Genomic DNA, 24108 nt, shown 5'->3' with positions numbered 1-24108 from the left:
TAAAACTACTTATTTCATTAGTTATTCTGAAAACAGGATTGACGTTTCAAAATTTAAAATAGCTATTATTTTATTTTTATCAGATAAAACCCCATATATGAATATTCAGTAATCACGGGTGCTATAGTTGCCTTTTAACAAATTAATATTATGTAACATTTTAAAAACAACAAAACATATTGAAGAAAATGCACAAAATGTAATTTGCAACCTTATTTGTAATTAAATGTAATTTGAAACTTATTTATTCAGCAAGAGTAAATACATAAACCATGCTGAACACTTAAATATTGCCATACTTTATATTATTTAAAATATTATTGGTTTTCACCAATTCATTTTCTTACCATGGAGTTGCGAGGCTTAGAAACTTTGGGGGGTAATGTCCCTAAGGTAAAAAGATATATCAATTACTATAAAAATATCAGTTGTGACTTATTATTAAGATCAGCATCAAGGAGCAAAGACAGGTAGAAACTTTATCTCCATGCAAAGACAAATCCAGTTCCCTTTTTTTTTTTTAAATGAAACAGTAAAGAAATGAGCACACGTGAATTGATCCTGGAACAGATTTTTCTGGAACAGAAAAGGTTATGTATAAATTTTTGTCTCCTTCTCAAGAGGATGTTGTACTTTTGCAATTTACTGGAGAGTTTTTCAACAGGCTGAAAAGTAGAAGAACCTCATTATTAGTTCATCATTAGCAAATGATGAAATTGGGAACAAAATGTAATAACTCTTCCTAAAATTGGCCCCAGAGGGAGAGAAATCTTATCACGTCAGGTTTTCCTGATGTGTAAACTAATTACAGTTTATTATAAATCAAGAAAAAGTTGGTTTTGTACAATAGTGAAGACATGGACACTTTGTTTTACCAGCACTCCTAGTGGAAGTTTGGTTTTAGTGACATGGATCTACAACCTGAAAGCAGCCAAGTTATCTAGAGGTCACTTTAACATCAATATTTATGGGAGTCACACTTCATTTGTGCAATGTGCTAGGAAAAAAAATCTTTCAAATATTTGCACACTTTTCATTTACAAGAATATGTCATTCATATCTGATCCAATTTCATTTTGAAGATGGAATGGATCACATATTGGTACATAAAAGTCCCTCTGCCCTCATACACGCCTACACCATGTCTCACCACTCCAAACTGAGAGAAAACAATGTTTTCTCTAATTGATGCAATAAATACTTATTATATTTTTAAGCAACTGTATTTCAGAAAAAATAAGTTAATTATGCCAGTAATGACAGTTAGGGTACTTTTAATTTAATTACTAGGAATTTGCCTCATCTTGACACAATCAGATGTTAGTAATGCACACTGTATGGATTTGACTTCAATATTTTAAAAATATAAGCTACTTACTATTTCTTGACTGAAAATCTGGATCACGCACTGGCTCTGTGATTATTCTTAGAAGTCCATCTGCTTTGTAGGAATAATGTTCCACTAGCTATCATGTAGATGAAATAAAATAGCAGCAATGAAGCCAGAATAAATGCATGCACAAGGTATTAAATCTTTAGTTCCAGTCCACAAATATAATTTTGGATTATAATTTCTACTTAATACTGCACATAAATATATTTCAATGAATAAGCAGGATAAGTTCCTGGAACTTGTAAAATTCATAAGAATATGAGAACTTTTGATAAGTAATTTTATTAAAATTAGAAAGCTATCATGAAAGAATTTGTAGCATTTCAAGTACAAGCGCCATTTATAGAATAAATATTCAAACCTTTTGTATCATATTATATTGTTCATCCTTTTTAATGGACTACTTGGCTGCTTCTTGGGGCAGAAGGTCCAATATCCGCCAGTCTTGTTTTGATAACAGATGTGATATCAGACTGTTTTCCTCTAAAGTATGGGAGATTTAATTCTCATAATAAAATGACCTGTGAGCTGTGCACAAATTTCTTTTTTTCATTAACTATTGACTAATTAGATTTCTGCAGATATTAAACTTGAACACCCCAAGATTAAAAATATAGTGAGGCAACTGCATGTATGCAAACTATCTCATATGTGAAAAGTATATAAATATATAAGCATTAGAAAATTTTATTGTATGGAACAAATTGCTATAAATTTTGCATGTTTGTGTTGTGATGCTACAATGCATAATTTATTTAACAAATTTAAATGGCTGCCCATCTCACTGAATGTGAATCTAGATGAAGTACAACCAACAATTAAACTAATGTCACAACCATTAAAAAAACTTAAAAAATAGAAAAAGAGTTGCTATCTTTCAAATATATTTATCAGTTTCAGCTGGGGGGGCAATTTATATATATATTTAGTTGGGGGGACAATTTATATATATATATATATATATATATATATATATATATGTATGTTTTGTTTTGTTTTCTTTTTATTCATGTTTCTTTGCATGTAGTCTTGTCTAATGTTTCAAATAATTTTTTCTCCCAAAAAGTTAATTTTGTTTGTTGCAATGATTTGCCTTCTTTCCAAGATTACAATATTTTCCAAGGTAGTCTCTCTTTTGAGAGATTTTATAACTGAAATTCACTCAAGGTACAGAAAACATCTGAAATATTCTGAAATGGAATCCTAGATTTTTTTTCAGTAGCTATTTTCATTTAGATCGAAATGAAGATCTAAACAGATCTAAATATAATAGATCTATAATAGATTTATTATAATACATCTTTCCAAATTTGCTGTGCCACAAAACATGCTGGGTTATCTTAATTGGATAGGTTAATTTAATCAATATTAAACATGGCATATTTTATACACACAACCACACACAACATACATACATAAGGCTTCAATAAATGTGACTAAGAAAATAATTACAGCAATTGTTAAAAAATGTGGATACTTACAGCAACATAAATATGTATACAACCAGCATATAAGTTCAATAGATAGTTAAGTGAAGAGCATTCAACAAACCTGGCATAAAGTATCAAATTTCTTTCCAGCTGGTATTGACAGTTTTCCTTTCTTGTCTTTATCAATGCGATAATGTAGTACCTTGCCTTCATTGAGTAAACAAAGAGCATAGGATCCATTGTTATCTCTTTCCCTAATCCTAAAAATTAAAAGAATAATAAAGTAAATTATAGTCTAAAATAAAGAGAAGGGGTATGAAAATCTAACTTAATATTCATGACAAAACATGTTGGGACACATTGTCCAAACTACAATCATTAACTGCTCCTGCCAACAGTAGGTAAACAAAAATGATTATTATGTGGTTCAAATTGAGATTTTTTTTAAAAGAATGAATAATTTATTTTAAAAGGAAAAGGATAAAAAAGAAACAAATTGCAAATTACATGAAAAAGTTTGCAGAATAATGCTAAGATGAAATTAAAATGAAAGTAGAATTTATTCCATTGGAAGAAGCATCTCAAATTTTATCTTTATATAACCAATTATATTTGGATCAAAACAATTATATAGAGTAAGAGAGTTGGAAGGGACCTTAGAGGTCTTCTAATCTGACCTTCTGCTCAGGCAGGAAGCCTTACACTATTTCAAACAAATGGTTGTCCAATCTCCTCTTAAAAACTTCAAGTGTTAGAGTATTCACAACTTCTGGGGGCAAGCTGTTCCACTGATTAATTGTTCTAACTGTCAGGAAATTTCTCCTTAGTTCTAGATTGCTTCTCTTCTTGATTAGTTTCCATCCATTGCTTCTTGTCCTGCCTTCAGGTGCTTTAAAGAATAGGTTGACTCCCTCTTCTTTGTGGCAACCTCTGAGATATTGGAACACTGCTATCATGTCACCCCTAATCCTTCTTTTCATTAAACTAAACATACCCAATTTCAGCAACCATTCTTTATAGGTTTTAGCCTCCAGTCTTATAATTTCATGACATTTTAATATTTCAGCAGTTTCAATATTGTTATATTAATTGTTATTAAAAATAAATTTTAAATAAATTTTAAAGATCTAGCCACTGAAAATAAATAATCTTAGTTTAAAGATCTTAGAACACTTATTTTAAGAGCTCAATCTCTGATATGGCAACAAGCTATTTACAGATGAAATGTGACTTACAAGGTATCCTGGCAGCAATTATATATAAAGACAGTTCAATCTATTTTGTATGTTTATATAAAATTTAGCAATACTAATAGGAAAATAACTGATAGCAAACGAAAGTCAGTATTTATAATTTGGTTCATCCTGCTGTTGATCATTTGCTACAAAAAATACCACCAGATACGATAAAGCATTACACCTTGATTCTTCTTGCATTTTCAAAAAATTTCTGAATATATATTATCTATTTTAGCAGAAAAACAAAACATTTTTCTCTTGGTGTATTATGAATTATAGAAAATTTGATGTTTGCCTGCCATAATTGGATTGTACTACTCACTTGTAGATATTGAAACCATGAAATGGTTCATTTTGGAGGTGGGAGGAGGAAGAGGAAAAAACCAGGTGATTTCTTTAGGCAATCTCTCTCACGTTTGATATCTACCACCGTCCCTCTCTTGCAGAACAGAGAGATTGGAAAGGAAGGGATGACAAGAGAGTAAGTGGCACACAACAGGGAATATACCTATCAAGAAGAATCTGTTTTGCTTCATAATTTAAATGTTAAGTGAATCTGGGTTCCCCACTGACTTTGCTTGTCAGAAGGTTGCAAAAGGTGGTCACATGACCCCAGGACACTGCAGCCATCATAAATGTGAGTTAGTTGTCAAGCATCTGAATGTAAATCACATGACCACGGGGATGCTGCAACGGTCATAAGTGTGAAAAATTGTCATAATTCCCTTTTTTCAGTGCCATTGTAACTTTGAACGGTCACTAAACAAACTGTTGTAAGTCAAGGACTACCTATAGAGCAACCTACCTCAATCTGATGCCTTCCAAATGCTTTTGGGCTAAAATTGCAGTTTTATACACCCAGATGGCACCAGATAAGGAGGACTACCATACAAATTGGTTTCATTTTTTACTTACGATCTCCCCTTCCCCTAATCATGTTCTTAAAAGGTTATATTTTTAAAAAGTATAAACTAAGGAAAAATGAAGGTCAGTAAAAAAAAAAACAATGTGTCATTCTGTGACACATTCTGTAAAAAAAGATATAACTGATATGATCTTAATACATTATTTCCAAGTCTCCATGAATGATTAGTATATTCCAGTTCCTGATACATTATCATTCTGTGTATTTTTTGATTGACCTATAAATAGTTTAGATCTAATAAAAAAGGCAGGAACTACAAATAGTTCAGAATATTTTTATTTGCAAATTACAGCATTTTTCTGCATTTACAGAATTTAGACTTTCATACAATCTAGTTCAGGTTTTCAGGATACTAGAAAAGAGTTTCATAATAAAATCACAAACGACTTCCAGTTTGCCATCATGGCACCTCTGGATGCATGAAGGCGAGCTCCGTCTTCTGCGTCCGATTTCATCCCACTGGGGGACCCTGGAAAGGGTCGAAAGTCACTCTATAGGGGCGATGAGAAAGGAGGGGATCTCCACCTAATCCCGGGAGGGCGGCAGCCCTTCCACTTGATTCAGGGTAGCTCTCCAAACCAGCAGGGGAAAGACCGGCCATAGCAATATGGCTTATTATTAAGCTGCTGACAGCCGAAGTCAAAATTACTACCAAGCATCTTTAAAGCAACGTGGATGAAACTGGATGACATCTGATCTTCTCTTTAAGAGTTTAAATATCTTTTCCTGCAAAAGCTGTCCAAAGTATTTTTCTCCCTGTGAGGAGAGAGGGAAGGGAATCTCTACCCCACCCTCTAAAAACAGCAGCGACTGACTATCCAGGGAAAACAGAGCAATTATATGAACATCTAATTGGATGCATATACTTTTGAAATTTGGGGACTAAAAGTTTTCCTATTCTTACTGGAGACATTGGTTTTTATCTAAAAGGAAAAGAAATAAACCTTAAAAAACTATTATAAAAACTGGGACTTAAAAAGTTTTAAATGGCATCGGTGACATCTTGTGGCAAAGTATGGTATTACAACTTGTTATTGACTAAAAGAGACTTGGCTTGAAGCCCAGAATCTAGAAAAAAACTCTCTTGACTTTGACAGATACCACCTGTGAAAAACTCAGCTGTAAAGAAGGAACTAACGAATCATCTCTCTATTATTCCAAATCCCCATAGTTGTTCTGATATGTTTGTCTTCCCTTCCATCTGTTCTTCTTTTTGCTCCTCAAATTTCTTCTGATTTATATAGAAAGTCTTTTCCATTTTCAGTGTTGTCAGACCCTTTTCTGGATTTTCCATTGACTGTATATGTTGGTCAGTTGAATCCTCTATCACAGTATTTAATTGTTCCACTTCTTCTGTTATCTTCTGTGTAGTTGATTCTTTAATTGTGGTCAAAATTTGGGTTCGTATATCTAGGCTGACATCTTGTTCTTTTCTGTAGCATCTTATTTCATCATAAGCTGAAAGAATGGTTTCATGTATTGCTTTCAACATAAAAAGAATCTGTTCCTGGTCTTCATCCATATTCTCTTGATGGTGTGTTAAGCTGAGGGCTTTAAAGTCAGAAAATGAAAATAATTTTATAATTGGGTATAGGACACAGCTGAGCTTCTCATAGCTGGTATTTGTCAAGGTTGAAAAAGTCTTATCTATAGTCTGGGCTTCAAGCCAAGTCTCCTTTAGACAATAACAAGTTGTAATATCAAACCTGGCCACAAGATGTCACCAATGCTGTTTAAAGTTTTTCTAAGTCCAAATTTTTTATAATCCTTTTTCCAATTTTATTTCTTTTTTGTAAATAAAAACCAAAGTCTTCTGTAAAGATAAGAAATCTTTTGGTTCCCAAATTTTAGACGCATATAAATCCAGTTAGATTAAGGTTATTCTTTCAGTGTTTTAACTCCCTGGATAGTCAGTCGCCGCTATTCTTAGAGGGTGGGATAGAAGTTCCCTTCCCCTTCCCTCTCCCTGTCTGCAGCCTAGTGATGAGCCATATTTCTATGGCCGGTCTTTCGTCTGCCGGTTTGGAGGACTGCCCCGGATCGAACGGAAGGGCTACCGTCCTTCCGTGATCAAGTGGGGGTCCCCTCCTTGCTTGTCGTCCCTACAGAGTTACTCTCAACCCTTTCCAGGGTTCCCCAGCAGAGCGAAACCAAATCTGGAAGACGGAGCTCGCCTTTCAGCATCTGCGGCAGCCGCGATGGCAAATCGGAAGTCTTGTTCATTTTATTTTTACTATAAGGTGATAGCGTATGAAAAAGTTTTTTTCAGCTCCCCGATCAGTGGACATAATTCTTTATTCTGTAAAGAACTGATCAGGCCACTATAAACAAATCATGAATGCTGTTTTAAGTTAATGAAACTGCAATGACCAGCATCAAAAAGAAATTTTGGAATTGTTAAAAACATTTCTTTGTTTAACTTTCTTACTTTTCTTCTGGTTTTTAGCATTAAGTTATGGAACCTGTAGGAAAAAATGTATACTTACAAAAATTTTCCATTAGTCTTTGAACCCAGAAGTAGGCGCTGCTCTGAATCCTCCCGAGATATCATCCCATGGAACCAGGGCATTTTCAAGTGTGCAGTTGTAGCAATCAGTTTCTCCAGTTGTGGTTTCTGACTAATAATTGCTTGCTCGAGGGCATGTCCCTGTTCAAATTGTGTAAGAATATAATATAGTTAATTATGGAAGTTGGTATATGAATGGTTTTGACATAAACAGAGAAGTTTACTAAGATTTTAAACTATAAACATTCAGAGTGTAGAACTTTTAGCATAACTTTTAGAGATCATCTGAATGTCTGGCTTGCCCTGAGAGTAATTTACAACGCTGACCCTTTTTTGAGGAGTTGAAAATATGATATTGCTCTCAGCCATCAATGGCTCCAAGGGCAGTCTGCCCATTTTTTCTTGTCCAATATCAAAAGTGGTGTTTTCTAACTTCTGCCAGCATAAGCACTGTGAAATGTTTGTGATATAAACCCCAGCAAAGACAGTGTAAGATCATAATAAATACAAATAAATTTCAAATAACTGAGAAATGAATTATAAAATCATTCAACAAGAATTTTGAAATATATATATAAAGTTGGATATTAGCCAAAGTAACGGTTAGGTGATTAGATGACAAAGCAGTGAAAAGAACGTTTGCTAGAGAATATGGAGTTTGCAGAGAAACTGAATTAATACTTTGTACCTATCTTTGCTATAGAACAGGAGTGTCAAACTGCTGGCCCATGGGCCAAATGCGTCATACTGAAACCGTGTCCACCCCAGCTCCAGCAATGGGGGAAAAGTCGCGATACGTCATGACGCATCACATGATGTGGCGTGTTTGACACCCCTGCTGTAGAAGATAGAGAGGCATTCTTCAATTTACAACCATTCATTTATTGATCATTCAAAGTTATAATGGGCTGAAAAAACTTACAGCCAGTCCTCACATTTATGACATTGCAGCACCTCTGTGGTTGCGTGATCAAAATTTGGGCACTTAGCCCTGACATATATTTATAAAAGTTGCAATTTCCTGTTGTCACATGATCACAATTTGCAACCTTCATAGGGGGGGCCTCCAACAAGCAAAATCCGTAGGGGAAGTCGGATTCACTTAACAACTGTGGTGATGCAGTTAATGACTGCAGCAAAAAAGTCATAAAACTTACTTAACAACTGCATCACTTAGTGATGGGTGTTCTGATCCCAACTGTGGTCATAAGTTGAGAATTACCTGTTGGATTGATACCTGAACCATACTGACTTTCCCAGGATAGAAATTGGGACATCTGAAGCACACTGGATTATCAAAAGATGTTCTAGGACACCCCAAAGATTATATAGAAATGAGTCTATCAAGGGTTATGAATTTTAGCATGTCCCAAATACCAGCTGCACAGAAACATCAGTGGCACAGGGTATGGCTCCATCTTGTGAGCAGCCCAGAGGCATCTGGTTGGTCACTGTGGTCACTGTGAAAAAGGAAATGCTGGACTAAGATGTACCTTTGTCAGATTCAACAGGAATGTTTTTATGTGAACAAATTTGAAACATGGGAAAAAGTACAATATATCCGAAAGTTTTTTACATTCCGGAGTTCAGTGTTTTAGCAGTTTTTTAAAGGGTTTTAAATGGATATATCCGGAACTCGAATTTTTAGAATAATTATGGATACACACACACACACACACATACACACACACACAAATATATATATATACACACACACACACAAATAAATATATTTTTAGAATAATTAGAATAATTACATACACACACACACACACACACACACATACATATGAATAAATGTTGCCTAGAAATAACATGGTCAATGTTTCCAAAATAACAAACTGAATTACGCACATATTTAACTGGAAAATTCCAGGTATTCTGAAATCCATTCTCACATTAAGAGAAAAAATGTTGCACCTAGCAACAGTAGTATGTTAATTAGGGAGTATAATAAGCGTGCCATTACAGATTGTGGTTTTGGTTCATCTCTTTTTTTCTTACTCTTTTACATTCAATGGTGCTTTAATGTTTGTAAACCTTTTAAATTTTTAATATTTCTCCACAAGTATGCCCTAAAATATATGTGCACCACACAAATTCCAAAATTAGATTCACCTACTTTTGGCACACTTAAATATGTAGATTTGGATCATTTCCCTCAATAAATAAATGAATAAATATAGTGTTTTAACTCATTTGTTTCACTGGGTTCTCTTTAACTACTTTTAGGATTTGTGCAGAAATCAGATCACATTTTAGGTCATACTTATGCAGAAATACTGAAAATCCAAAAGGGTTCGGAAACTTTTAAGCATCACTGTACTTCTTATTTATTAAACAAGGACAGCAACATGTCAGGAAGGTATGTGGCAAGCTGACCTATTTTTGCAGTTCACAGAAAATGCTCAGAACAAAATTGCTTAAAGACATGCCAGAGTTTCCCACCATTTTAAAGTGATAAATACATGTATCACTTTAAAATGGTGGGGGACTACGCCGTGTAGCTTATGGTGGGAATTAAAATGGTATGTAGTTAAAATAGTGGGAAAATATATCAAATGTAGTTTAAGACCTAAAATAGGGTTCAAGTAAAGGTAGTCCTTGACTTAAAACCACACTGAGACTGGAATTTCCATTGATAAGCAAAGTGGTTGTTAAGTGAGGCACGGCTGATTTTATTATCTTTTTGCCACGTTGTTAAGTGAATTATTGCAACTGTTAAGCGAATCGTGCAGTCGTTAAGAGACTCCAGTTTCCTTCATTGACTTGCTTACCAGAAATTGTGGGAAAGTCGCAAATGATGATCACATGACCCCGGGAGACTACAATTGTCATAAATGCAACATGCCGATTGTCAAGCACCTGAATTTTGATCATGTGACTGTAGGATACTGTGACAGTCATTAGTGTGAGGACTGGTCATAAGTCACCTTTTTCAGTGCTGTTGTAATTTCGAAAGGTTGCTAAATGAATAGTTTTAAGTTGAGGATGTCTATACTGAACAAATGCGGTATGGAAACCAACTCTAATTTCCATTCTAAAACTCCAGAAAAACTGGAAATCCTGGCTTTGTCTACATGTATGACATGGTATTGACTACTTGGCCAACGTATAGCCACTACCTTCCCAAAAGCAAAAGAGGAAAAACTACAGAAAAGGAAAAAAAAGAACCTTACACATAAATTCCAGGTTTGTTTAACGTATTCTTTGATTAGATTTTCCTTTAAGTCCTCAAACTGACTTGTTTTGGGTTCTATTCCTGGTGGCCGATTATATGGTTTCCTGAGTAAACACATGAGACCATCAATTTCATCTGAGTGGTAGTCAATGAGTTCTACAGGACTCCGGTGGGATTTTCCTCCAGTAATAGCATAAGTGCCATTAATTTCCCTCTCAATGGTGTAATGATAAACCTTTCCATTATATGCCAGAGATAAAGCAAAACCACCCAGATAGTTTCGGCTCTGTCGCAGTAAATACAGTCCGTTGTTTAGTCCTCCTTGCAGCAGATAATCTTCAGCTTCTTCACGTGTGATGTTGCCAAAAAAATAGGATAGGTAGCTAATAGAATCAGAACTTGCCATTTTTTTCCACTACTTCTCTTTGCTCGTTTGCTTTTGAGGCTATATTACGCCTAGAAAGAATAAAAAAAAACACAGGTTAATGACACTTTTGTATGAATGTATGTTATTTTGTATGCTACCTTGATGATCTTATTGAAATCAGGAGATGGAAATATACACAATGAGATCATGAGCTAAGAGATAATCAATGAATCATAATCATAAACCATAGGGAAACAATATTTTTGCTGCCAACAATATCCTCATAATGCATTTGTGCAGGAGTACGCAATGTAATGCCAGAAAAGAAACACAAAAGAGAAAGCATTCTGTGGCTTCTGAAATGCCTTCTAACCCTTTAATAATATCTTTATTCTTGGTCAAAAGAGGGAAGGGACTTAGAATAGAGCAAGTACCCACACAAGAGCAAAAACAAATTCCAGCAGCTTAAGGATAACCTGCCAGAAGCTGCTAATCTAATACCATACATCAATCCTTAGGTGAATACAACAGAAATATGGTATGCCTTTTTAATTAAAAGCTATATGCAATCTCTTCAAGTAGAATAGATGACCAGTTAGCAATTTTCTACTAAAGTCCAACTGGGTGTATTTCATTCTCCTCAAAAAAATTACCTATAGATTTTGAAAGTATATATAGGTGTATATATAGAGAGAAAATATGCAACACGACAATATTCTTCAGCAAATAATTGCATTTCAATTGAAAGTAAATATGATTAAATTAAATAATATTCTTGCATTAAATAATATCCTATCTTGCACAAGCTAAAATGATAAATAATTATTAATAAAAAATAATAGATTTTGTTTAATTATTGGGAGTCTTAAGCATATTTATTATAAGTTTGTATCAATCGGATGGGCCAAATTACCAAATTAAGAAAGTCAGTTAGATTTTTTTCAAAGAAAGAAACCTCTATTTTTTTTTTAAAAAAAAATTAAAATAAAAACTTAGAAAGAAAAAAGTGTCTTCTGTAAAAAAAAACCAGAAGTTTTTACCATTTTTGTTTTACCAAAATTTAGTATTTTAGTGACTGAAGAGTTAGGATTATAGTTACAGTTAGCAAAATATGTCAACCGGTAAAATAAGAGAAAAATCCCCCAAGAATTTTAATAGCCCATCTGCCTACATCTATTTTTATAAGTAATTTGTTAGCGCTAGCAAACCAACACTACATGAAAAAACCAACACTTTTCCAAACGTGTTAGCTACATTTCATTCTCCTGAAGATAATATTTAAGAGTGAAAATAAGATGCTATTTATGAAGTTTACAATACCATAGAGGAGAGGAAGAAATGGCTCTGAATTTAGCGTACCAAACATCTAAATGTATAAAGCAGAATGCAGAGAGAGAGGGGGGAGAGACATTCATTCCATAACAGATGGCTGTCCAGGCTCTGCTTGAACACATCCTGTGAAAACCAGCTGACTTTGTGTCTAAGATGGAACTAAAACTCATGGTTTCCTGGTTTCTAGCTGGGTCCCTTAATTGGTTCTCATAGAATGATCACAAAGGTCATCAAATGACAGATCTGTCATATTCAAATTATCATATCATATATCATACCATATCATATCATATCAGATTATAACCAGAATGTATACAGACATATACATTAATAAATGGGATTATGGATGATTGGTCCCCGATTGAGTTTATTTTTTTTGTGAAGGCTTACATACTCAGTCTTCCATATCTTAACCTTAAAACCTGGACCTTTTTATTTTACTATAAATACAAGTATCAATTATCTGCCAATTCTATGAATAAACTGATAAAAAGCCACAAATCTCATCAAGCATAGCACAACATATATGTAATAATTTGCATATATGTGAAAATGTAGAGCCAACATCTTGATTCCCTGATGAAATGCATGACCATTAAAAGCTATACCTAATGTCAGAATTAATAGAGCAATAAGCAAAAATAAAATTTTACCCATGAAAGTAAACAAAATCAAGTGGAACAAAGTGATATAATGACCTTAATATTCTTCAATTTAAGTGAAAATATTCCTATTAGCATGTCAGTGTAGCACAATAGCTAATGTCCACCTACCTCAACCTCCACAATTATGGATTGTTATATATAGCAATAACACATGATGAGTTTTGAGCTTACTTTAATGTTGCAAAGTTGCAGAGTATTTGCTTTAGTCTCGTTATGCATCGCTTTATCGCTCTGAAATCTCCCGCATGTTTTGGTCTGAAAAACCCATGTGTTTCCCATGGGACTGATGAAACATAAAAATCAAAGAGGACACAGAGAGAAATCTACAAATATTTCTGCCCCATAATTACTTGCAAAACCCTGGCATTCTACCAATATGAATGTCACCCAAAAATTACAAAAAAGTTAAGCAAATCAATTAAATTGAAAGACAATATTAAAAAAAATTAGAAAAGATTTTGACACAGAATTACTATGCAGCATATATGTATGCAGATGCATAACAACAACAACAACAATAATCCAGAAATACTTTGCAACTTTAAATTAAAAGCTGTTCATTAGTTGGATGACTTTTCTATCTATTTTTGCTGACACATGAACTGAGGACAAAAACTACCTACACCCCTAGAACTGAGGCTATGGATAAATTGCACACATAAATAATTCTCAAGCACAGCATTTCTAACTATCTGTATGGTGGAAAATTAAAATTACTGAATTTAAAGATTATAGAGTCTCCAGATGGCAGGGTAAATTGAGGAAGGAGCAATGTTTATTTCTTTTTTAACTCTGTCTAAACAAATATCTTCTGAATACTTCCCTTTCGGCTGGTTTCATTTTGGGTTAATACCTTAACTGGAATAGATTAGAAACTAGTTTGGGGAAGGTTCTTCAGTGCTTTTTAGGCCTCTCTCAACATAATGTCCAACGCCCCTTCCTATTGGTCCCAGCAAGTTTCATATGGGCTCATAGGGGAATTTCCAAGATTGAATTTCTTCGTAATAGGGTACTCTCTTTCCATCCCTGAAGGCAAAAATCTGAAAAAACTTCTATGCTTCGGTGACATCTTCAGAAGTTTTTAACATAAACCTTCTTAAACATAACTAAAGATATTATGACTGTTGAAAACCTTGAGGAAAGGTAGCACAGTCTAAAATTTGCCTTACAGTATTGTCTTGCTTGCAGATTCCAGTTACATGATACAGTACTTCTATTTAAAGCTCAGCCACAATGGAGTAGAGATACTGTGTATGTGATTCAGGCCTATGCTGCTGGCTTAGTCTAGTGAAGGAGATAAATGTCTTATTGTCTTGTCTTACAACCTACTGGCCTTTGGACCCCCTCAAAACAGTGGCATCAGATACCTAATTACAAACTGGTATCACTCAGCAGAAATAGAGAGGTCTGTTAGTTTTGATTTCTTCTTCACTAGTCTTTTTATCTCAGATTTGGTCCCTCCCACATGTAAATAAATCAGTAATTTTTGCTAACTTTTTACTGAAAGATTTACACTAAACAAAATTTCTCTCATCCCAACGTATTCTTATATTTGTCTGGAAAACAGCCAAACACAAAATGAGTGAATATTAATAGGGTAATTTGGAATTGGCTAGATAAGGAGGCTTGCCACATGACCATTACTTGGACCCTGAAAAACATTGATTGGGGTCTGAAACTCAGGCCTCACAGAAAAATGGAGGGTGACTCATATCCCATTAGCAAAATTAGGAGTTAGGCCTGCAGTATAAAGAGTTTTTAATTGTCTGTCTACACCAGGGGTGAGGAACTATGGTCCCTTTATGACTTGAAGATTTCAACTCCTAGAATTCCTGAGTAAGCCACGCTGGCTCAGGAATTCTGGGAGCTGAAGTCCACAGGTCATAAAAGGGCCATAGTTCCTCATCCCTGGCCTACACCATCATCATGCTTCTTAATCATCTCATATTAATTGTGATATTGAACCAGTATATATTCTTGCTAGGACAAGCCACTATAGTTCATAAACTATACTTTAAACATGTTCCTAATATATGGGGAAATTTAAACAAAGATGGTTACTGTCGCATTATTTAACCTGCTTTGATCTATGATACAAAAAAGCTAGCTCAAAATCCATTAACATTATTTAAGTATGATCTGTATAATTGAAGATACCGTAGTTCAAATGTCAGAAATTATTACAAACAATAAGAAAATATGATAATTCAATAGGTAAAATTAAAGTCTTCATGATTTTTACTTTTTACACTTTAACAATATTTCTCTGAATACAAATAATTGGATATTCAAGACTTTGATGTATTTTTGCTATTGTATCACAATAAACATTGTAACACTGTTATCTTTCTCGTAGCATAAATATAGTAATAAGAAAAAATAATAGGCAAAAATACATAAAGTAAATAGGACATTAGTTTTACAATAGATAAAAGCATGAGATCTGGAATAGAATTTGATACTAATTTATTCTATGCTTATTTAGTCAATATGATTATTTTAAAGACTATGCTTTTTGCTAGATTTTGATTTTATTATCTCTATGAATATAGAGATAATACTCCCTCTTTATTATAACTGTATATATATTTAATCAGTCAGCTTGACTTATTCCCAGAATTATTGGATTCAAATGTTGTTATATTTAGAAAGATTACCTAATATCAATAAGACTAAATAATAATTCAAAAGTGTCATCTCATTTATTTCAGCAGGTTTATTCTGTGCATAACTAAATTTGGATTCTCCCAATTGAAAAAGATATAATTATGACATTTATTTTCTTTTTAACTTTTCTTAAGAAAGATATGCTCTGCTAAGATAATAATTTGAATTTGAGGTAAACCTTTATACAGTTTAAGTTTTATAGAGAAGAATTACTATTCAAGAGCTGTCTCTAGAATGTAAAAACAATTACTATGGCAAAACCAACTTTTTATCACCTTTTACTGGAAAAGTTGTAGATACCTGTTTTGAGTTCCATTATTGGGTCTCAATATACCTGCATACAGCATTGGTTATCAAGCACAAAGCCAGCTGGTTGACTTTGGGCCAGTCACTCTCTCTCTCTCTCTCTCTCTCTCTCTCTCTCTCTCTCTCTCTCTCTCTCTCTCTCTCTCTCTCCCTCCCTCCCTCCCTCTCCCTCTCCCTCTCCCTCTCCCTCCCTCTCCCTCTCCCTCTCTCTCAGCCTTGCAACCACTTGCAAAGATGGTAGCAAGAAAACTGCAGGGACTTGTCCAGGCTTTTGCCAGGAGCCAAGACTGACTGAAAAGCATGCAGCTGCACACACCCCCCCCCCCAATATTTTCATATACTAAGATTAGATAGTCTTACGAAATTCAGTAAAGTTAGTCTGAGGGAAAAAAATGTACATATTTGTAGTTTTGCAGGAAAATTTTATGTGTCAACAGGGTTAAGTGAATTTAAATACATAACGTTTAAAGCATATATTAAGGGATGGAAAAGAATTTCCCATAACATTTTTATTATGCGGGCTGGAGTAATCCAAATCTTTGCATGTAATCAAAAACCCTGGTTATTTATGGTCTGCCTTCATGTTGTCTGCTTACCTACGGTTATTTTGAATTTCTTTCTCACACTTCCCATTTTCTCAGGACTATTATAATGTTTTTTCCCTTAACGGTTCAATCAGCCTTTCCCCAAGATAACCTCTACACTCCATTACACTAAGAAAGGTCAGCAACCTGCGGTGTTACAACTAAATCAGATTAATGGATGAACCACCTCTTCCTATTTGTGCTGTATCTATCTATCCCATTCTGCCCAGGAGAGACATACTCCAGGTCTCATCCACTAAGGTGTGTCATCTGTTCAGGCCCAGGAAGAGAACTTCTTTATTGTGGCACCTGCCCTTTGGAATATCATCTGCCCCCAAAGAGTAGATTGCAAGGGTTTGAAGATATGGCTTTGCTTCTGGACTTGGAGATCTAGATGTGTGGCAGAACCTGCCAATGGCTATACTGAATTTTGTTGAAGTGTTCCTGGAACCCTACTGGTGATTTTATTTAATAATTTTAATTCATAAAATATGTTTTTTATATGTTTTTACATGGTTTTATACCGTATTTGTATTGCTTTTAGTTCTGTTTTTTTCACTGTTTTGAGCTCCCAAGACTTATATATTTGGTTTTATACCGTATTTGTATTGCTTTTAGTTCTGTTTTTTTCACTGTTTTGAGCTCCCAAGACTTATATATTTGAGATTCATAGGGCAACCCTATGAATCGATAAATGGCCCACCACAAAGCTAGTGCCTCCATCCAGCCATGGAGCTCTGAATTTTTATTTCCCCTTCATCTATTCAAGAGGTCAGAAATCCAGTTCTTTTTTTTCCCCCATGGACAAAAGGATACTGCATTGACTTGAAATGTATTGCACAAGGTTACTACTATTAGTAACATCCACAAAACCAGCCACCACATACCACCCTAATGTTCTTCCTCCTATCCTCCCTTACCATATCTGTTTCATTCTTCTCCTTAGCTGCCTGCCATTCTGACCAAATATGGATCCTTTGCCTTTTCTGCTTCTCTTATTGCCTCTTGGAAAGGACCATCACGGCTTTCAACTGCAGCAGCTACACTGAAAAATTTGCAACCTTTGTTTAGGTAGAGTGGTGACATGCTGTCCACCAATTGCAGAGGAAAGGGGGAAGCTTACAGGAAAGGGAGAAGAATTGGATTTGTTGGGGGGAGGGCAGACAGAGAGCGAATCTCTTTTTACTCACTCCTCTTATGGCAGCAGCAGGGAAGTACTACCCCAAATGTGAAGATGGCAACTCTATATTGAATCCTACTTTAATAGGGCCTACAGATAGATCTCTGAGATATTCATAAGTGAAATTAACCTCCAACTTAGCCTACCAGTTTCACACCTTCAGAATTTGTCAGCAGCACCCATTGGATGTCATCAGGGTGTTTCTAAGGGGATAGAACAAGAAAAAAAAAACAAAGACTCCAAAGACACTATTCTTAAGTTAACAGTGATATACAGACACTGCAAAAGAAATGGAAAGTTTGTCTTAAGATAATACCAGAGCCAATCTGGTGTAGTGTTTAAGACATCAGGCTGGAAACCAGGAATTCTAATCCTGCTTTGGGTCCTAGGAAGGAGGCAATGGCAAAGAAAAATGCAGGGCAGTTGCCAGGAGTCAACAATGACTCACAGGCATAACACATCCAATACATATCCTAGGAAGTTAAAGCTACAACCCTTAAAAAAAATTAAGTTAAAAACTCCTAAGTTAAAAATTAAGATCTTTTTTTTAAAAAAGTACTAATCAAGCATGAGGCAGAAAGCAAATGAAACCTGAGAATCTTGCTTATGAAGTATCAATCTTAACTTCCAATCCCATTTCATTTTTCTCCTCCTCTAGGCAGATTTTATTTTATTTATTTATTTTAATTAGATTTATATACCGCCCTATCTCCCTTATGGGACTCAGGGCGGTGAACAGGCGATAATAAAAATCACAATAAATATCTATTCTAAAATCAGATTAAATAAATAAAGGCCTGCTCTAAAATACCCCATATAAAACCTGTATTAAAACATAATTAAGACTATGCCAGGCCGGCCGCATGGAATAGATGGGTTTTCAGGGCTCGGCGAAAAAGGCGCAGGTCCGCAGTTGTACGTAGGTCAGGGGGTAGGTCATTCCAGAGGGCAGGAGCTGCCACAGAGAAGGCTCTCCCCCTGGGGGTCGCCAGCCAGCATTGACTGGCCGACGGCACCCTAAGGAGGCCCTCTCTGTGGGAGCGGACTGGTCGAAGGGAGGTATTTGGTAGGAGGCGGTCTTGCAAATACCTAGGTCCATTGCCATGGAGCACTTTAAAGGTTGTTACTAACACCTTGAAGCGCACCCGGAAGGCCACAGGCAGCCAGTGCAGCTCACGCAGGAGAGGTGTTACATGGGAGTATCTAGAGGCCCCCAAAATTCCCCACGCGGCCGCATTCTGAACTAGCTGGAGCCTCCAGGTGCACCTCAAGGGGAGCCCCGTGCAGAGAGCATTGCAATAGTCTATTATCAATACCTCTGTTCATATTATTCTGATTCCTAGTTTCCCCTGCCATCTGCATCAAACCACCCTATTTCTGCACTTATTGTCAAGCAGCTTCTTTTACTTCCCTATCTTGTGTAGCCCGTAACATTTTTTTTCTTTCTTTTTCTTTTGAAGCACAACTTCAAAAAGATTCATCCGCCAAACAGATAAAATCACGCCTGTAAGGCAACTTTTGTCAGATTGATCTGTGTGCTAATATAACGAGACAAGATGAAAAGCACAACACGAAATTGTGCTTGATTTAAAAAAAACACACACAACTACTTCCACTTGTAGTCTGTATATTATGAAATCCTTCACAAAGAAAAGCGATTTGGAGTCAACTTCGGGAGCAATGCAGCTTTCGCTTCGGCTTTGTCAGTGCTTGTAATTCTTCATAAAAACTACCATGTTTATCGGCACATCCATGTAACTATTATCCATAACTATTCCATAGACATACATCCGCCTGTCACAACCTAGTGAAACTCCAGTTGCGTTGGACCACAACTACCAACCATTTTGAGAGAGAAGGTGAGAACTGTAATCTAAGGCAGGGGTCTCCAACCTTGGCAACTTTTAAGACTTGTGGACTTCAACTCCCAGAATTCCTCAGCCAGCTTTTTTTTGAGAGAGAAGGCGAGAACTGTAATCTAAGGCAGGGGTCTCCAACCTTGGCAACTTTTAAGACTTGTGGACTTCAACTCCCAGAATTCCTCAGCCAGCTTTGCTGGCTGAGGAATTCTGGGAGTTGAAGTCCACAAGTCTTAAAAGTTGCCAAGGTTGAGGAAGGAGTTCCCACCGGGGAACCTGCTTTCTTTTCATCCTCCTCTTCCACACTGGACACGCCCCTTTCCCCGAAATGACTCATCCCCTGCCTCGTTCCTGCAAAGCTCGACCTCGCGTCCCCACCTCCCGCCTTCCAAGCGACCTTTTGTTATTTCTTGGTTTGGAGCAGGGGTAAGTCAACCTTGGCTCTTTTATGACTCGTGGACTTCAATTCCCAGAATTCCTGAGCCAGCTTAGCTGGCTCAGGAATTCTGGGAGTTGAAGTCCACGAGTCATAAAAGAGCCAAGGTTGACTACCCCTGGTTTGGAGGGTATTGTCCTCCAGTCACTCTTGTCTCCTCAAACTTTAAAAGAAGTATGGAAGCCTTAACTCGAACCTAGGATTTCCTCCTCCTCCTGCCCCCCCTCCTCCTCCCGCAGTTACCCAACTCCAAATCCGGGTTAACAGAAACCTAGAAGCCCCCTTTTGTCACCCCTCCCTCTCTCGAAATTCGGGAAGGAACGCCCCTTACCTGAGAAACCAATGGGTGGACGGAACCTCCGGTTAGGGGGGTCTCTCCTCTCCAGCCCCTGCCTTTGCAACGGCGGGAGGGAATATGAGGCTTGGCGGGCTTCCCAGGGAAATCCTCGTCAGTTTGCGCGTTCAGGGTCTCGGCGGCGAGGCTTCGCCTTCCCCCCTTACCGGCCCCTCAGCGCCAGCTCCCAACTCGGCGCGCTTCTCCCAGACGTCTCGGCTCTTTTCTGCCCACGCCTGCTGGGCGCCTCTACCGAAGCCCCGGTCGGTTCAGGATGAGCGAAGCGCTCGCTTCCTCATTTTCTCCTTCGCAGCCCCAGCTATTTCCTCAGCGCGGAGGCTCAGCTGAGTAACACTTCCTCGTCGGACGAAGGCGCATCTGTCTTCATTTGTTTAAGAGCCTCTCAGGCCGATTAGGGAAGGAGCAAAAAATAAATAAAAATAAAAATAAAAAAAGCCCGGTTTGGGCGAGTAACCTGTTCAAATCGGGCAACGGGCGCTTCCAGGACTTCCGCGGGAACGGGGCACCTTTCAAACGTCCAGCTTCATCAGCAAAGTTTGGGGAATTAACACTGGCAGAAAAGTTTGGGGAATTAACACTGGCTGTCACAGTCCACCGCCTGCTGCTAAGTCTTGTGACCCGCAAGACCTTGGCTTATGTTTAACATTTTCCAGAGGGATAGCTGTGTTATAATCTGCGGCTGCAAAAAACAAAACAAAACACACACAAAAAAGCAGATTGACTGTGGGTATCTTGAACACCGATGTGATTTGGCATGGACTTTGTGGAATTACTTCCACTTGTTTTATTACGTTTATTAACTCGATAATAAACTTGAGCATTCTATTCAGTAGACCCTTAAACTGAAAACAAGATGCCTAAAACCACAAATAGGGGATACCTACGTACAGTTGCGGACCTGCGCCTTTTTCGCCGAGCCCTGAAGGCCCATCTATTCCGTGCAGCCGGCCTGGCGTAGTTTGATTATGTTTTAGTGGGGGTTTGTATGGGGTATTTTTAGAGCAGGCCTGTTATTTAATTAGATTTTAGAACAGAAACTTGCGTATATTTTATCGTGGTTTTTATTATCGCCTGTTCACCGCCCTGAGTCCCGTAAGGGAGATAGGGCGGTATATAAATTCAATAAATAATAATAATAATAATAATAATAATAATAATAATAATAATAATAATAATAATAATAATAATACTTGATAAGATTTGTTTTACTGTATTTCATTCCTAAAATTGCCTCCTATGTTGACTCTGAAGAAAAAAAAAATCCGACATGAGAAGTGATCTAGCAGGAAAGCTAACTCTCCTTTGTTCTCTTCTTCAAATATAGCTTGGAACCTGGAAGAAGGTATCTAGGGGAGGCTTCCCAGATAGGCAGCTACCAGGGTTGCTTCTGTCCCAATTTGCAGGATGTAACAAAGCAAGAAAAAGCACCATCTTTTTGCTTATTCTCTCAGAGCAGATTGTCAGATGGTAGGGCCCACATTGGTAACCTGAGACTTGACCACAAACAGTTCATCTTACTCCATGGGGGTTAGAAAATTGGTCAACAGATGAGGAACCAACTCATTCTCTCACTTGCTGTTCTCCCCTCTCCATGGCATCCTGATGAGAACTGAGCCAAAGTAGCCCATATTTACATATCAACCAATGAGAGAATTGAAATAGGAAGTGCAAGAAGACAGACTTTTGTAAAGGAGAAAACAGGCGAACAACAACCATTGCTTCTTGTAGGGAAGTAAAAGTACAACATGGAGGCAGCTCCTGCTTCCTTTCACTTTCTTTGGGAGTATGGATGGAGTGGATAAGTGTGCTAAAGAAGAGAGAACAATTGTTGCCCTCAGTTCTTATTGAGCCTTTGCACTTTTCCAAGACCTGAGAAAGAATATAATAATGACTCTTTTGCTACTCATAATTTTTCCTTTGATTATTCAACAGGCAAGTTCAGCATGGAACAGCCTTCTTATCTGCAGACCTGAATTTTTCCTCCAGGCAATCCAGTGGTGTGCCAAATTTTGCCATTCAGAAAAATGGGAGGAGCAAGGGAAACATCTTCTGTTTCTGTGCTTTTGTTAATCCTCTCCAAAAAGCAGGCAACAGGTACAGTCTGTCTGCTAAACATCACTATTGGGTAGAGGAGATCATAGATCAGTGCACTTTGTACATTTATTTATATACAGTACAGTAACACATTTCTTAGACATAGTTAGCTATTATCTTGAAAGAGAACCATCTATATCAGGTTGCTTATGTTTATGTTAAATGAGCACAGGAAGGGGGAAAAATATCAGTGTTTTTGAAAAAAAAAGTCCTTAGCCTTTACAAGTAGTCCTCAACTTACAACCATTCATTTAGTGACTATTCAGAGTTACAACAACAGTGAAAAAAGTCACTTATAACCATTTTTCACTCTTATGACTGTTGCAGTATCCCCATGGTCATGTGATCAAAATTTTTGGATGCTTGACAATTGGTTTGGATTTGATGGTTGCAGTGTCCCAGAGTCATGTGATCCCCTTTTCTGACAAGCAAAGTTAATGGAGAAGCCAGATTCACTTAACAATCTTGTTACTAATTTAACAACTGCATTTATTCACTTAACATCTGTACAAGAAATGTCGTAAAATGGGGCAAAACTCACTTTACAATTGTCCTGCTTAGTGGAAATTTTGTCATAAGTCAAGGACTACCTGTGTTGTCTCTATTTGACACTCCATTCCATATATTGTATTCTAATTAACAAATACAGCAGTATCGTAGTACATTGAAAGCTTTATACTGTACTTCTTTTGAAATTGTGTTTAGGAACATTTTTTTTTTAAAAAATTGCCTGCAGTGAGTTCCCAGAATGCCATGACATCCGCAGCCACTCCTATGCAAAGGTGTGAATGGGAAAAAAGTTAAGAGTAAGTTATGCAAGATCTAGATCTCTGTCATTTCAAAATTTCTCAACCAGCTGGTTAAGTCAGTTTCTTTCTTTCAGATATTATATAGTATTAATAGTAATAGTAGAAATAATGATAATAAATGTATTGGAAATAGGTACATGAACACACTGCTTTTATTATATCACGTCTCTGGAGTGAAAAAAGTTCCAGATGTTAATATTAAACAGTTAAGTTAAATTCAGTAAAGGTATTAGCCTTTATATAGAATAAATCGTCATAAAATTAGTATTTAGATTCTTCTGTGTTACCCAGAGATTTTGTTGATAGTACATTGATGATTCCTCTCTGTAGTTCTCTGTAGATGAAAATCTCATGCTGTTGAAATGATTTCTTTTGATATGCATAGACTAGAGTATTGCCTTTGTTGACATTTGGATCCATTTAGCTCTGTGTTTCTTGAAGTATTTCAAAATAAGCTTAAAGATACAATTCTGCTAAACATGAATTTCCTTAGGTAGAATTCAATAATCACAGTACTAAAATAGATCAGTTGGATCTTCTCCAGCAGATTTTGCCAATTTTCTGTAACAAGAGATTCTAGAATGTCTTTGTCAAATATGTCGTCCATCTCCTTGTCACTTGAAAGAGAGAGCTACTCTATAGTAAAGATGCCTATAGATTTTGCACTGAATAATCAGGGATGATTATTCAAATTAAAAGAATTTAATTTGAATTAAGATGTGTAATTTTTGCTCCTTGGGTATTGTACTTAAGTGTTTGCTTTAATTAGGGATAGTTTAAT

At 36.3% G+C, this 24108-nt stretch overlaps 1 protein-coding gene across 1 annotated transcript in view; it reads right to left on the bottom strand.

Annotated features, from left to right (window-relative positions):
• SYK (spleen associated tyrosine kinase) overlaps window positions 1–20538 on the bottom strand; it is a 35371-nt gene extending 14833 nt beyond the window's left edge. The window contains exons 1-6 of the mRNA XM_015821041.1: window positions 20401–20538; window positions 10672–11129; window positions 7473–7633; window positions 2945–3083; window positions 1379–1466; window positions 348–388 (exon numbers count right to left, since the gene is read on the bottom strand). Coding sequence (XP_015676527.1) covers window positions 348–388; window positions 1379–1466; window positions 2945–3083; window positions 7473–7633; window positions 10672–11079 — 837 coding nt within the window. The 5' untranslated portion in view covers window positions 11080–11129; window positions 20401–20538. The remainder of the gene's footprint in view (window positions 1–347; window positions 389–1378; window positions 1467–2944; window positions 3084–7472; window positions 7634–10671; window positions 11130–20400) is intronic.
• Between the last annotated feature and the right edge of the window lie 3570 nt (window positions 20539–24108).

This window comes from Protobothrops mucrosquamatus, unplaced genomic scaffold, assembly GCF_001527695.2.
Source record: "Protobothrops mucrosquamatus isolate PMUCROS unplaced genomic scaffold, P.Mucros_1.0 scaffold1234, whole genome shotgun sequence".
Classification (NCBI taxonomy): Eukaryota; Metazoa; Chordata; class Lepidosauria; order Squamata; family Viperidae; genus Protobothrops; species Protobothrops mucrosquamatus.
This window is presented reverse-complemented; position numbering and strand designations above follow the sequence as displayed.